Source organism: Meriones unguiculatus, chromosome 6 (genome assembly GCF_030254825.1).
Source record: "Meriones unguiculatus strain TT.TT164.6M chromosome 6, Bangor_MerUng_6.1, whole genome shotgun sequence".
NCBI classification, from domain to species: Eukaryota; Metazoa; Chordata; class Mammalia; order Rodentia; family Muridae; genus Meriones; species Meriones unguiculatus.
Window position 1 is genome coordinate 49,834,835 of NC_083354.1, and position 15,089 is coordinate 49,849,923.

The window sequence follows — 15,089 nt, forward strand, 5'->3', positions numbered from 1 at the left end:
GCCCATTGTGGTAGGGAGTAAACAAATGCCCTGTGTCAAGCTCTTTCCATTCTGAGGAGTTTTCAGGAAAAGATAAGACTGCCTACTTCAGCCAGGCGTGGTAGTACATGACTTTAATCCCAGCAGGCTACGTGGTGAGATCATGTCTTTAAAAAAAAAAAAAAGACTACTTTAGGAAACTATTAGTAATCTATTAAACAATAATTTAACAAGCACTCTACAGATGTCATGCATCATGTTAAGTTTTACGCAATTCCTCACATTTAAGCTACATAACTCTTTGACACAAAACTACTCCCACGTTATAGACATGGAAACCGAGGTTGTTTTCCAAGATCACACAAAAGTCACTGGCAGAATTGACCTTATCCAGATTGGTCTAGTGTCGGGTGATGAGGCTCTTGTCATGGGAGAGAAGTAAGAACTGGAGGGGGGGGGTTGTTCATAGGCTTCCCCTGCCCACTGTCACAAAGGGGACTGAGGCTCTGAGGTAAATTACCCTGTTTTTACCAGGAGACACTGGAGCAGAAGCTAGGTCTACAGTTGGATATGCTTCAGATTTTTTTTTTAATCTCTGATAAAACAAAACTAGCCTGGCTGTGGTGGTGCACACTTTTCATGCCAGCACTCAGGAGGCAGAGGCAGGTGAATCTCTGTGAAATCAAGGCCAGCCTGGTCTACAGAGCATTCCAGGACAGCCAGGGCTAAAACTGAAAAACTCTGTCTTGAAAAACCAATAACAAACACACATTTTATATATGCATATATATTCCTTGCTTCCCTGTTTACCCAGGCCAGCCAGAAGGAGGAAACAAGTAGATTGCCTGGAGGAAACTAGACTGCAACAGAACTTGACAGCAAGTACAGGAATTGAAAAACCTGCAGACTCATGCAGTTGTTGCCTATTTGTCAAATCAATTCAACTTCCCATATTCATTCCAAAAGCTTCCTATCTGTTAGGGATTGTTCTAAATTTGGGGCAGAGTGGTGAGCCAGCCAGCTGTAGTCCCTGCTTCTCTATCTGCAAGGAGAGGTAAAGAATCCTAATAGTACAGCATGTGCTTCAGGAGTTGGACCTCCAAGAGACTCTAAAACAAGAGAGACCCTCCCCTCTGAATGAAATAATGAAATAAGAGGAGGAGGATGACATGACTACTCCTGAAGTACGGAGAAGATTTTTATTGTAGGTAGAAGGGAGAGAGGAGGCAGAGGGAAGAGCCCAGGTTAACATGGCCGGCTGAGAGGGAAAAAAAGGAGAGCAAGAGAGGAGCTGCTGACCAAGAGACCTGTTTGGCCAATACGACAGGATTATATAAGGATCAGGCTTGGGGAAGGGTAGTGGAAGCCAAGCCCCTGGGAGTGAGAGGTTTTGGGTAGGGGTCTGGGTGAGCAATGCTGGGAGGAGCCACAGGTACTGAGTGAGGCTGGTATTTCTGGCCAGCATCAGCTTTAATGTGTTAATAGGCACCCTAGTTAGCTCTTTGTGGTGTTTCTGAGACCTAACAGCCTCCAAAGTTCCAACTGTGGATATGCCCAACTCTTCATAGTCTTATTGCTACGACCCCTCCAAGTTCAAGCAAGTATGTGTGAATATGAATAAGCCAGTATTTCTTTTTCTTTCTTTTCGAGCAAAGGTCTATGTAGACTTTCCTAGTAGACAGGTTAGCCTTAGACACTGAGAGATCCACTTGCCCCTGCCTCCTGAGGCCTGGGGCTTAAGGTCTCTTTTCTTAGATTATTGTTACCATCTCACATCTAAACACACAGCATTGCTAAAATTCTATGGAAGCCAGCCCCTTGTCTACCTCTCTAGGTTATTTCAGTCCTTAAAGCAGGGCCAGGAGCACTCTCCGCAGGTGTCTGACAGGCGTGTGGGGGGGGGGGGCGGGAATTTGCTAAGTCGGAAGACTTCAAACCTTGCACATTCAGCCTCTGTGTATGCTGAGGAAAACAGTTTCTGATCTAAGAAACACAACTAGTGGCCAAAGTTCAACCTCCTGGCACATAGGTAGCTCAAAAATGATTATTTGGCCATGTGGGATGGCACACACCTTTTAATCCCAGTACTTGAAAGGCTGAGGCAGGTGGATGTCTGTGAATTCCAGATCAGCTTTAAGGAGGGCTACATAAGTCACACATGCCTCGAAAAGTAAATGAAAATAAATAAACAAAATGACATTAACTTTAGAGTCTCAGACCAGAATTTGAACTTTTTGGAAGTCCTAGCTGTGAGTTGGACCTAGGAAGGGTTAATAATCAACTTTGGCAGGTTTTTTGAGGCTAAGAATGAGAAATATGCACCTTGTACTTTGCCTTAAAGACCTGCCACTTAGCTGGGTAAACAAATGGGAAAGCATTAACAGTTCAGTTTTGGAAGCCAGGGAGCAGTGGTCCTTAGATTTTAGCATCTGAACTCACTAGAGGTCATTTGCTAAGGTCTAAAAAACCTGCCCCACCCCCATTTTCTGATTCACTAATCTGAGTTTGAGCATTTACTTTTTCTGCTTACTCTCAGGTAATGCCACAGCCGCTGTGTTGACAAGATTCTCTTCTTGACCAAACGTTGGTCAGGCTCTACTGGGCTTTTCTGGAATAGAAACTGACCTTGGATCCCGGGTCCACTCTTTTATATAGAGAGTATAGCTTTACCAAGAATCCTGCAAAGTCAGCCGGAATCGTCCACCCTTTTTAAGTGATCATCCTCAATATTTGAAAAGGTTTCTCCTCCACTGTCTCCCAAAGGACGTCTGAGCAGCCTGGCATGCCTTCGGCAAACCGTGTGTTAAGTCTTGTCACGTTGCTCCTTATCCTTGCTGTTTCCTCTTAATTTTCCATCCATCGAACCCCCACCCCAATAAATCCCGTCTTTGTTGTGCCGAGGCTTGAGGCCAACCTCCCTCCCCCTACTGCAAAACCCTACTCAACAGTGGCCTTTACACCTAACACAATGGTCCATGAAGAAGTTTACCTCACCATTCTGTGTGCGCCTGTGGAGGTCACGTGACAACCTGGGGTGTCAATGGTCACCTTATTTTTGTGAGGATCGCGTCTCGGTTTGCTGCTGCATATGCCAGTCCTGCTGGTCCGTGAGCTTCCGGATATTCCCTTATTTCTGCCTTCCATCTCACCTAGGCAGCTCTCGTTACAGGCACTCATTACTCTGGCCATACTGAGTTTGGGGCCCCCAACTGTTAAGCCCTCACACTCGTGTTGGCAAAGGCTTTAACTTCTGAGCTGAGCAGCTCTCCAGCTCCTCTCCCTGTTAAAGTATCTTCTCAGAAGACTCAGGGGCTCAATTCCTAGCTCACGAAAACGTTTCAGTCTTGGCTCCATATCACTCACTTCTCTTCTTCTGTTATCTCACCTGTGAAATCTGGATACATATTATTTCATGGCTAAACTGTAAGAGCAAAATCTGGCACAGCCTCTGGTAGAAGTTGGTCAGAGCTCATTATGTATTCATTTTGGGGGGGTAGTGACTCGACAAAACCCGGGTTTAGACGGCCACAGCAGAGCAAGGGATTAAGTCCTTGTTCTGTGTAGGCACACAGCGACAGATCTGAGAGGCAGGTATTTCCCGGTACAGCCCTGCAGGGCCGCCGTGAGCCTGGAACGAACGCCAGGGACTGCCAGGGCCTAGAGGCCCGGCTTCGACGCGCAGGCGCAGACCCGCTAATGGCTACGCTCTATGCGCATGCGTCCTCCGGGGCCCTGGTCCGTGTGGCCCGCTAGCAGAGGAAAAATGGCGGCGGCGATGCGGGCGGTGGCGGCTGGAGCGAGGCTCGGCGTTCTGGATTGCGGCCTCCGCGCCACGGTCCGGGGCCTCTGCAGCCAGCCCGTCTCGGTCAACGAGCGCATCGACAAGAAGCGCCGGGCCGCGCTGCTGGGCGGCGGCCAGCGCCGCATCGACGCGCAGCACAAGCGAGTGAGTCCGGGGCCGCCGGCGCGTCCCGCCCCCCTTCGCCCGCGGCCTATCGCGGCGCGCAGGGCTCACGGTGCCCGGGGCCTCCGAGCCAATCGGCGCGGCGCCTGGGAGGGGCGCGGCGAGAAGTACCTGCAGAGCTGCCTGCGAGGGACCCTAGGTGGTCGGTGGACGAGGCTGAGCGTCGGTGTGCTTAGGGAGGTCCGGCTGTGACTCTTGGGAACGTTAGTCCCTGGAAAGTGTCAAAAACAGAACACCGCCCCCCCCATCTTGTTAAAACAAGATTGCTTCGCCAATCGACGACGGGCTCTCAGTTTGAAAGACCCCACTATTCTTGCACCTCCTGAAAGAGTTTGTGGCAGTTTTTTTTTTTTTTTGTTTTTTGTTTTTGTTTTTTTTGGCGTGTTCCCCTTACCCCACCCCTAAGTGGAAGCAGGAAAACCCAGGCACGGAGTATTAGAAATAACTTGGTTACAATCACAGCAGCATGGGGTGGGCTGGGGTCTCCGTGTGTGTAGGGGACTTGTGATCCCTGTGCCCGAGGAGCTCAGATCTGTCCTCTTTGGGCGTGTATCGATCTGCTGGGTAGGAAGCAGGTGCAGGCTGCTCTGCAGTCTGGCTGGAGTGGGCAGCCGAGGTCGTGACACACTGCCTGGATTCTCAGGCGAGAACCTCATCTGGACCTCAGAGATAAGCTGGGGAGGCCATTTACCAACAGAAAACCCAAAAAGCTGGGAAGCAGGTCCTGCCCGGTGTGCCCTTGACTCATTCGTGAGTCCGGACTGAATTGCTGGATGGGTTAACCAGAAGCCTAAGGGAAGGCTTCCGGTGAAGGGCACACGTGCCCTAGTCAAGTGTAGGGGAAAGCTGTGTCTCAAGTCTAGGCCAAATGTTGATTTAGATGCTCTGAGTTAAGCATCTGAAAAAGGCCCAAGGATAACTGTTCCTTTTGACACCTAAGAATGTAACTGTGGTTGAAAGGTTTGCAGTGAGCAATACGCAAAATTACTTTGGGGTCCTGGTGAAGGGCCTTTAAGTTTCCTGGGAAAGCCTGTCACTGCTCCTGTAAACTCCCTCTTGGGGCCTGTTGCTCAATTCCTTCCCAAGAGCATTGGCCCACTCTTCCCCAGGCAGATCCTGATGCCTTAAATAAGGTCTTTAGAGTTGGTTTTGGGCTGGAAAGATGGCTCAGCGGTTAAGAGCGCTGTCTGCCCTTCCAGGGGTCCTGCGTTCGATTCCCACCAACTACTTGGTGGCTTCCAACCACCTATACTGGGATCTAATGTCCTCATTTGGCGTGCAGGTGTACATGCAGATAGAGCACTCATGAAAAAAAAAAAAAAAGAAAAGTGTAGAGTTGGTTTTGGCCGTCAGAGCTGATTTAGTTGGGAGGCCTATTTGCATGCCTTTTTTTTTTCCATTATTTCTGTAAGGCAGATTTCCTAAAAGTGGACCAGAAAGTATGAATATTTAAAAATCAATCAATCAATCAATCAATCTATATCTATCTATCCATTTATCTATCTATCTATCCGTTGGATTACTTCCCCAAAAGTAAATTTATTTTCCACAACCTCATTGACTTTCGCTATGTTCTTAAAAATAACTAATTTGAAGGGTTTTTGTTTGTTTGTTTAATATGTATGTGTGTTGTTTTCTTGGCACATTGGACCAAGGAATTTATCAAGAGTTGAGGTTTGGGGAGCCTAAGGAGTGGAGTCTCTTGGTAGATTGAGGGACTGTGTCCTTCAACTTCATTCGTAAGAAGAATTTTCTTTAATTTTTGAGGTAGGATCTCATGAACCCCAGGTTGACCTTAAACTAATGATTCCTGTGCTACCTCCCTAGCTCTGAGATTATAATCCTTCACTACCATATGTGGTCTATATGGCCCTGGGAATCGAACCCAGGGCTTTTGCATATTCTAGACACACCCTCTACCAACTGAACCTTATCTCCAGCCATTTTCTTTTCTTTCTGTCCTTGAAACAAACACCCCTCAACCAGAGAAGCCCTCCCTTCAAACAAGCTCTCCAGCACTCTTTGCACCTTCCCCCTAAGAGCGGCTCCCAGCTATGGGATCTTGGCTCTGCCGGCTATAGCGTCTTTGCCCAGAGATTCCCATTTAGGACGGAAGAAGAGAAAGCCTCTCTCTGTGAAGGTTGAGTGCCATGGGGTGGAGGGAGGAGTGCCCTGCCTGAGTTTCCTCCCTCCTTCTCCTCCTTGGGTTTCCCGATTGCCTCCATCTTTTTCTCCTCCTTCTGATTTACCTTCCACAGGCAAGGGGCTCCTGGAACACCCTATCTACCTTGCCTTCCTGGGTGAAACAAAGTCTGTTACCATCCCCTGTCCACCTTGGGCAGGGACAGACAGAACGGAGCCTTTTACATTGAGGCAAAGAGGAAAGACCTGTGCCTGGCCTTCCTGCCAGCACATCTCCCCTGCTTGTTAACGGTCTGTGATGACATCACCTTGTGTTGTAGGGAAAGCTAACTGCCAGGGAACGGATCAGTCTCCTGCTGGACCCAGGCAGCTTCGTGGAGAGTGACATGTTTGTGGAGCACAGATGTGCCGACTTCGGAATGGCTGCTGATAAGAATAAGGTATCTTTATTTGTTCCAGTGGTGGAGTGAGCACTTCCGGTGCCTTGCTGGCTGGCCTTCCTACCAGAGCAGAGAGTCCTTATAGCTTTTAGCTCAGCTACACTGGGGAGGTTTTTTTTTTTTGTTTTGTTTTGTTTTCTTCCTCGTCTGCATCTTTGTCTGCAAATGACTGTGGGTGGCTGTTTATTCTCCGCAGTGTAACTCAGGTCCAGTTTCCAAGGCTCAGGTTGTGAGTTTCATTCCTCATCAGACAGAATGAAAAGTTTGGAAACTCATATGGGTTCTGAGTCTAAATGCTCTAGTCTAAATGCTGGCCAATTTTTTTTTTTTTTTCCCCGAGACAGGGTTTCTTTATGTAGACTTGGCTGTCCTGGACTTGATTTGTCCACCAGGCTGGCCTTAAACTCACAGAGATCACCTGCCTCTGTCTCCTGAGTGCTGGGATAAACGTGTGCTCCTCTGCTCCTGGCTAGTTGTTGTCCTTAAGATTGAGTCTTATGTTTAAGTTTTTTATTGATTATTTTTTCAATGTATCTGACTATGTCACACAGCCTACGTTTGATCTCTGTGTAGCCCAGGCTGGCCTCGAACTCATGATCCCCTTGGCTTAGCATTCTGAGTGGAATCATATCAGATGCACGTGGCGCCTCTGAATCATGAGGTCAGTAAAACCAAATTGCTTTTCAGAGCTGCTGGAGCTCTTTAGATTCACTGGTCCAGTTTTCAGCATATCTGCTGTCTGTGACCAAAGGTGCAAACTCAGCAGGCTCTGAGTCTTTTTAAAAAAAAAAAAAATTATTTATTTATTATATATATAGTGTTCTACACGCATGCAAGCCTCCACACCAGAAGACAGCACCAGATCTTAGTATAGATGGTTGGGAGCCACCATGTGGTTGCTGGGAATTGAACTCAGGAGCTCTGGAACAGTAGCCAGTGCTCTTAACCTCTGAGCCATCTCTCCAGCCTTATCTGAGTCTTAATAGACACACTGATGTTTGAGTTTCCATGAAAAAGAGTGGGTTTTCCAGTGTGACACTGGAAAAGCTGATATGCAAGTGGGCCCTTTCTCTCTTGTCTTACTGTGTAGCTGAGGCTGGCCTCAAACTTGTAATGATTCTCCCTTCTTAGTTTTTGTTGGGATTCTAGGCATGTGCTACTGTGCCCAGCTCTGCTATGTTTTATATGTCCCTCTCAAGAGTAAGTGGCAGGAGCTGGGTGCGGTGGTGCATGCCTGTAACCCCAGCACTTAGAGAGGCAGAGGCAGGTAGGTCTCTGAGTTTGAGGCCAGCCTGGTCTACACAGCGAGTATAGGACAGGCAAGGCTACACAGAAAAAAATCCCTGTCTCAGAAAAACAAAACAAAAAAGGAGTAAGTGCAGGAGTGGCCCTGGAAGCCTCTTAGAGTTATTTTGCCTTTCTTTTAAGATTTTTATTTATTTATTTTGGTGTGTTTATTTTGTATCTTGTATTATTATGTATTTATTTTGCTATATTTATTTATGTTGGTTTTTACTTTGAGCCTTCTTCAAACCAAGCCTTAGATAATTTGGAGTTTTGTTTGTTTTTTATTAAGGCATGATGCCAACTTCACTATAAGAAGTATTTGTGCTGGGGAATGGTGGCACATGCCTTTAATCTCACCAGGTAGAGGCAGGCAGATCTCTGTGAGTTCAAGGCCAGCCTGGTGTTCAGAGCTAGTTCCAGGACAGCCAAGACAACACAAAGAAACCCTATCTCAAAAAAGAAGTATTGGGTGTTTTTCTTTTTTTGAGACAGGGTTTCTCTGTGTAGCCCTGGCTGTCTTGGACTCATTTTTGTAGACCATGCTGGTCTCGAACTCACAGAGATCCACCTGCCTCTGCCTTCTAAGATCTGGAATTAAAGATGTGCTACCACGCCAAGCATATTTGTGTTTTTTTTGTTTTTTTTTTCCTGACCTTTACTTTTCCACTTCTGTGGTAGTTTCCTGGAGATAGCGTGGTCACTGGACGAGGCCGAATCAATGGACGATTGGTTTATGTCTTCAGTCAGGTATGTTCTACCTCCAGCAAATAAGGCTTTCCTGCAAGAATGAGCTGGGATCAAACTATTTTAAAAAGTTAAAAAAAAAAAAAAGACAATTTCGGAGGAATGAAATCTTGCTTATATGACAGATTTGCCTTCTGTTTTTCATGTTCGTATGTAGTATTAATGCCGTTTTCTTCTTAGGAAGGAAGAGGCCTTTGTTTTTCTCTGTCTGGGAGGTGCGGGCAGGGCAGTAGGTTTGTGTGAAGTTGTTGGAAGAATGAGTTGATTCCTCTGACGGTGTTGTGTGGCTTCGGGGTGTGGAGTCCTGGGCTGGGTAGAGGATCCATGCAGCCTGTGTAGAAGACATTGACTCTTAGAAGCATGGGTCCCTGAGCCCTGGGCTCTTCAGAAAGTACCCAAACACATTTTGTGAGGTTTCATTAAGAGAGATGAAGGTGATGTTCACTGAGCCCTGAGGTAGACCTTGGAGGCAGAATAAAGCTATATCATATTGTTATGTATTGTTATTGGCATCTGAGGAGGCCAGAAGAGGCTGTCAGAATTTCCTGGAGCTGGAGTTACAGATGCTTATGAGCAGCAAGTGGGTGCTGGGAATCAAACCTGGATCCTCAGGAAGAGCAGCCAGTTTTCCTAACCACTGGGCCATCCTTTTAGCCCTGCATGTCCACATATTAATTTTCAGAAGCTGGGTGTTACGCGACATGGTAAAAAAGGATCAAGCTTCTGATCACCCGACCCTTACGCTAGTGTGGCCTGGGTTACCTGGGTGCCCTAATGCAGTCATGGGCTCTTTAAAACGTGGGTGAGGGGTCAGAGCAATGCAGTGTGAGGAAATCTCCACCTGCTGTTTGTGGCTTTGAAAACAGAGGAGGAGAATTCTGAGATGACGAATGGGACATCTCCAGAAGCTTAGGAAAGACACACAGACTGCCCTTGAAGCCTCCTGAGAGGTCGCAGACCTGCTGACTTTGGTTGTAGCCTGGTGAGGCTCCTGGGAGGGAACTTCTGAACCACAGAATGTGAGAGAATGAAAATGTGTTGATTTAAGCCCACGGATTTGTGCTGATTTGTTTCAGCAGCCATTCAAACAGGTGATTTTGTGTGCTAGTTTTTTCTACTTTTTGGGGCTGCCAGATGTTGAAGATCACCTTTTTTTTTCCCTTCAGTTTTTAAGAGCTGGGCAAAAACTATAAAGAAAACATAGAAATGGTAGAACAAAGAGTGGTATTGTTGTCTTTTCTGGCCACGATGGCTGGCTATGTAAAGCCATTACAGAAGTTCAAATGTATCATATATTTAAGTGATTTCTCTGCTCATGGAGTAGGTTGGAGTGAGGTGGAGATGACGAAGACAGGGCTGCCGTTCTAAAGGTGGCATTCATGGATAGAATGGGGCACAGCAGGTGACCACAGATGGGGTAAGAGGTGCCAGGCAAATGCTTTGGGCTACAAGGAGGAACTTTTCCGGGCTCTTTTCACGAGGAGGTGCTCTCCAGGTTTGAGGAAGTGAGAAGGGAAGCTGGGCATTTGAAAGAGGCTGGCCACCAGACTTAGGGTGTAGTCAGCCAGTTTCTTCATTGTGATCTCTGGGATACTGCCGCAGGTGGCTTTTCTGTTTTTCCGGAAAAGTATCCCTCTTCCCTTGGTCCTGGGCTGACAGCATGCCCTGTGAGGAGGGGCAGAGGAGGAGCCAGCAGGGCTCATTCAGTGCTCTAGCTTCCAGTCTCTGTTTATTTTTTTTTTGTTTTTGTTTTGTGTTAAAGATTTATTTATTTATATAATATTCTGCTTCCATGCCAGAAGAGGGCACCAGATGCCATTGTAGATGGTTGTGAGCCACCATGTGGTTGCTGGGAAATGAACTCAGGGCCTTTGGAAGTACAGCCAGTGCTCTTAACCTCTGAGCCATCTCCTCAGGCCCAGTCTCTGGTTTTAATCCTCACCTTTGCCTTCTTTCAGGCCAGTGACCCTGATTCTGGATGTCTCTGCCTCGGCTTCTTTAGAGGGCTACCCTTTCTCCTCTCAAGCTGAAGGAGGGGCCCTCTGAGTTCTTTTTACACAGGCTTAGTCCTGTTTTAAGCCCCCCTCCCCCCACTTTCCCTGGTTTCTTCTTGGTCGCCCCCTCTGCAGGTGTGCGCTTCCATTTCCTTCCTCCCAATCATGTGGCACCCTGTGCCTCCAGTTCTGCTCAGCTGGCCTGCTGCTACTGTCTTCCTGCTTGTAAGACAGCCCTAGTGTGAGGGTTTCTGAGACAGGGCTGGGGACTCTGCCTTTCTTCTCGTTTTTTCAGAATCCAACATACCACCTGGAAGTGGATGTGTTTGCTCAACACTGGCAGAATCTGCCAACAGGGTTAATCCTGCCTCAGCTACTGCCTCAGAGCAAAGACTAAGCCTTTTGACCCTGATCCTAAACAAACTCTCTTTAAGATATTTATTAACTATCTTGGGGGATAATCTATGAGTTAAGAGGGATTTTTTTTTCTATTTTTCTCAACATCTGAAATGCCTTTGACAATGTGAGTTTCCCATTTCTTTCTACTGGGTCTTGAGCTTTGCCTAGTGATTATATTTTACCTGCTGGTTTAATTGTTTTTCTTTTCAGGATTTTACAGTTTTTGGAGGCAGTCTGTCAGGAGCCCATGCTCAAAAGATCTGCAAAGTAAGTATTCAATATTGAAAATAAGCCCAGTGTTCCAATCAGTTTATGTAGTACACACTGAGTAATCAGGGGGTTCAATGAATCGAGTTACCTCTGAGGTAGAACAGATTTGTACAAGGTACAGTACTGACTAGAAGGGAGTCTTCGTTCCTTTCTTAAAATATTTCTGTACTATCTCCTTGACCTTGGTGAAGTCTATAGCCACACTCATTCTGTTCTCTTCTTCCCCAGTGCCCCTTCCCGTCTCTCCTGGTCCCCCTGCCTTCCCCTGCCTAATTACTGGGATTATATGTGGGAACCTGTCCTATTGGCAACCCTCGCACTTCTCCATGCTTAAAATGACATCAAAGATTACGAGGCTTGAGGACTGGAGAGATGGTGCAGTGAGTTTGAGTACTTGGTATGAAAATAAAAGGACCTGAGTTCAAATCCCCAGCACTCACATAAAAGCCAAGCATGACTACATGTCCTTGTAACCCCAGCTTTCAGGGAATAGGCAGATCCTGGAAGTTGCTGGCTGGCCAGCTTAGCCAGAACAGTGAGCTTTGGATTCATTGAAAGACCCTGTCTCAAAAAATAAGATTGACGGTGGTAGAGGGAGACACTTGATAGTCTCCTTTGGCCTCTTCCTGTGAGAACTGAAAGCATTCAAAAGCACATTTGTGATGTATGTTGGCTTTTAAAGACAGGGTATAAGGCTCTGTGTAGTCCTGGCTATTCTGGTACTCACTCTGTAGACCAGGCTGGCCTCAACCCCAGAGATTCACCTGCCTCTGCCTCCTGTGCTAGGGTTAAAAACATGTTCCATTATGCCTAGCTCATTAATATATATATTATTTAGTGTAGTACATAATGAGATTTGGCAGTGGATCTTATGACAGGTGTCATTGAAAGGAGCTTTGAGTAAAAGTATTTCTAGAGCTCAGCAACTTTAATGTTCCAGAAGCATCTGGTTTCTATTAAGAGCAAAAGCACAGGTATGTGTTCATAAGTGAAGGATGTGTTACACAGTGCCTAGAGTTAGTGCAGGTAAAAATATAAACTTTGTAAAACTCAAGTTTATAGATCATGTATTGCTTCACAGCCACCTTGAGAATCTCAAGAAAAGAATTTCAGATCTAGACAGAGTCCAGGCACTAAAATTAAAAAGAGTACAAAGATTACATGAGAATTTTTTTAAAAGGGTTTGTTTATTTTTGCCTATGTGTATGACTGTAAACTGTGTGTGCCTGGTGCCTGCAGAGGCCAGAAGAAGGTGTTGTGTCCTCTAGAACTGTAGCTACAGGTGGTTGTGAGCCGCTGGGAACTGAATCAGGGTCTTTTGCAAGAGCAAGAGCTCTTAACCATTGAGCTATCTCTCAGCTCCTGTATGAAGGTATTTTAAAAACAGTCCAGAGGGCTGAGCTTAGAGCTCTGTGATAGAATGTTGTTTTTTTAAAAAATGAAAATCCGAACTGTTTTATTTTACCAATAAAAACTCAGGTGCCAGATGCAGGGTGAAAACCTGCTAGCTCAGAGAGGCAGAGAAAGCACCCAGCTGGCCTTCCTTCTCAGCTCAGGTCCTGATGGAAAAAACCCAAAAGGCTCACTAGCTCAGCTGACAGCCCAGAAGGAAAAGGCCAAAAAGCCCAAGGCCAAAGGCTTGCTAGCTCAAAGCCAAAAGGCCAGGGAGCTGAGGAGCTGAAGCCAAAGCTAAAGCCAAAGACCCTTCCTTTTCCTTTCTTAAATACTCCTAAACTCAAAGTCCCTCCTTCTGTGTGTGTGTGTTTTAAGATTTATTTATTTATTACGTATATAGTATTCTGCCTGCATGTGTGCCAGCACGCCAGAAGAGGGTATCAGATCTCATTATAGATGGTTGTGAGCCACCGTGTTGTTGTTGGGAATTGAACTCAGGACCTCTGGAAAAGTAGCCAGTGCTCTTAACCTCTGAGCCATCTCTTCAGCCCTGGTAGTTTTTTTTCAAGACAGGGTTTCTCTGTGTAGCCCTGGCTGTCCTGGAACTTGCTCTATACATCAGTCTGGCCTCGAATTCAGAGATCCACTTGCCTCTGCCTCCAGAGTGCTGGGATTAAAAGTGTGTGCCACTACAGTCTGGTTAGCCAGTTATCTTTAAACCTTCCTGGTTTTTCTCTGTACTGCCTCGTTTGTAACGGTTAAATGAGACGGTGGAAGGAAGGGTACTTGGTAAACCGTGTAGGGCTGTCGGGATGTTGCATATGAAGCTGTCAGGACTGTTGACACAGGAGGAAAGTCTGTCCCAGTGAGCCTGGCCTCAGGTTAACATACGGGCCAATGTGCACCTTCACAGACAGACTCCTGTGCCATTCTGTCTGCCACCAGTTGTTTCTTAGGAGTCACTGGGTTGAAATTGGCCACCAAAGAGAGTCACAGTCCAGGCTTTGTACTCCCAGCCTCTTCTCTTCTAACAGTGCAAAACCCGGGACTTTGCTACGTAGCTGGTCCTTTGTCTTCCATGAGGAACCCAGGCATTGTGGGGCTTAAAATCCAGGTGCTGACTGCTTCCTGTTTGGAAAAGTACAGGGAGAACAGTTTCCAGGAAACACCATGCTATTCTACACACACACACACACACACACACACACACACACACACACACACACACACGAGAGAGAGAGAGAGAGAGAGAGAGAGAGAGAGAGAGAGAGCGCGTGTGAGTGTGAGGTGTGTCGGCCTTTGTGTGTCGTTACAGCACAGCTTTTAGGAGCTGGTTCGTGCCTAACATAGTGGGTTCTTGGGGCTCTAACTTGGGTCTCACCAGGCGTGTGTGCTAAGTGATCTTGTGACTGGGATGAATGGTCTAAAACAGTGGTTCACAACCTACAGGGGGTCAAATGACCCTCTCACAAGGGTTACATATCACATATCCTGCATATCAGATATTGACATTATGATTCATAACAGTAGCAAAATTACAGTTATGAAGTAGCAACAAAAGAATTTTATGGTCACATAACATTTAATTTTGGGGGGTCACCACCCCAAAAGGAGCTGTATTAAAGGGTCGCAGAAATAGGAAGGTTGAGAACCTGTTCTAAAGAAACACCCATGCTCCCCCTCTCTGGGTACCTGACTGTTGAAAGAATGGACTCCAAATGTGAACGTGCTTATTAATCTCCTGCTGTGAGAGAAATGGCTAAAGCCTTTAGTAGCATCCAGAGGAGGAACTTGTCTCCTAGTGTGACAGGTCCCCAGACCTTAGCACAACTGACTCCATGATGGAAGTACCATCCAGACTGTAAAACTCAGCAGGTAGACAGCACCACCTGCCGAAAATGAAAACAAAGACCTAATCCATCAAAGTCTATAGTCCTGGGAGTCTCTAAATGTACTAACCGTGCTTTTTGGCTCCTCTAGAGTTCAGCTTCTGGCTAAATGTTCTTGTTAACTGGAGTATGTCAACCCAGAATATGTTTTTTGTGGCCAAAAGCTCATCCTGAGAAAGGCTTGGGGCTGTGCAGGGATCCTGAACACCCAGTGAGGTCACCAGCTAATACAGATTTTGTATTGGCTTCAACCCATGTCAGAGCAGTCTTCTCTGGTGGACACTGGAGAAAGATTTACAGTCAGAGGCCTTGTAGGAGAGACTGGGAACTGAGTTGGGGACAGGGACCACACTTTGCCAGACTGTTCAGTTATGCATACTTCTTAGTATTTAAACCCTTCTCATGCCAGGACCCCTGAAGATTGACTTGGTGGGAGTGAGGGGTGGGGGTGGGGGATTGTGGATTCTGGATTTCTTTGTCTGTCTTGCCTGTGTGGTCACACTGAATAAATCTTTCCTTTCTGCTTTTTACTGTCCATTTGTCTCCTTTAACGGGTTCACTGAGGGTGGGCGGCTGGACTTGGCTT

General features: G+C 46.6%; 1 protein-coding gene across 1 annotated transcript in view; it reads left to right on the top strand.

Moving 5' to 3' along the window:
- Nucleotides 1-3,615: 3,615 nt before the first annotated feature.
- The window catches only part of Pccb (propionyl-CoA carboxylase subunit beta), a 53,169-nt gene continuing 41,695 nt past the window's right edge, over nucleotides 3,616-15,089 (top strand). Inside the window, exons 1-4 of the mRNA XM_060385436.1 lie at nucleotides 3,616-3,925; nucleotides 6,406-6,525; nucleotides 8,491-8,559; nucleotides 11,160-11,216. Coding sequence (XP_060241419.1) covers nucleotides 3,689-3,925; nucleotides 6,406-6,525; nucleotides 8,491-8,559; nucleotides 11,160-11,216 — 483 coding nt within the window. The 5' untranslated portion in view covers nucleotides 3,616-3,688. The remainder of the gene's footprint in view (nucleotides 3,926-6,405; nucleotides 6,526-8,490; nucleotides 8,560-11,159; nucleotides 11,217-15,089) is intronic.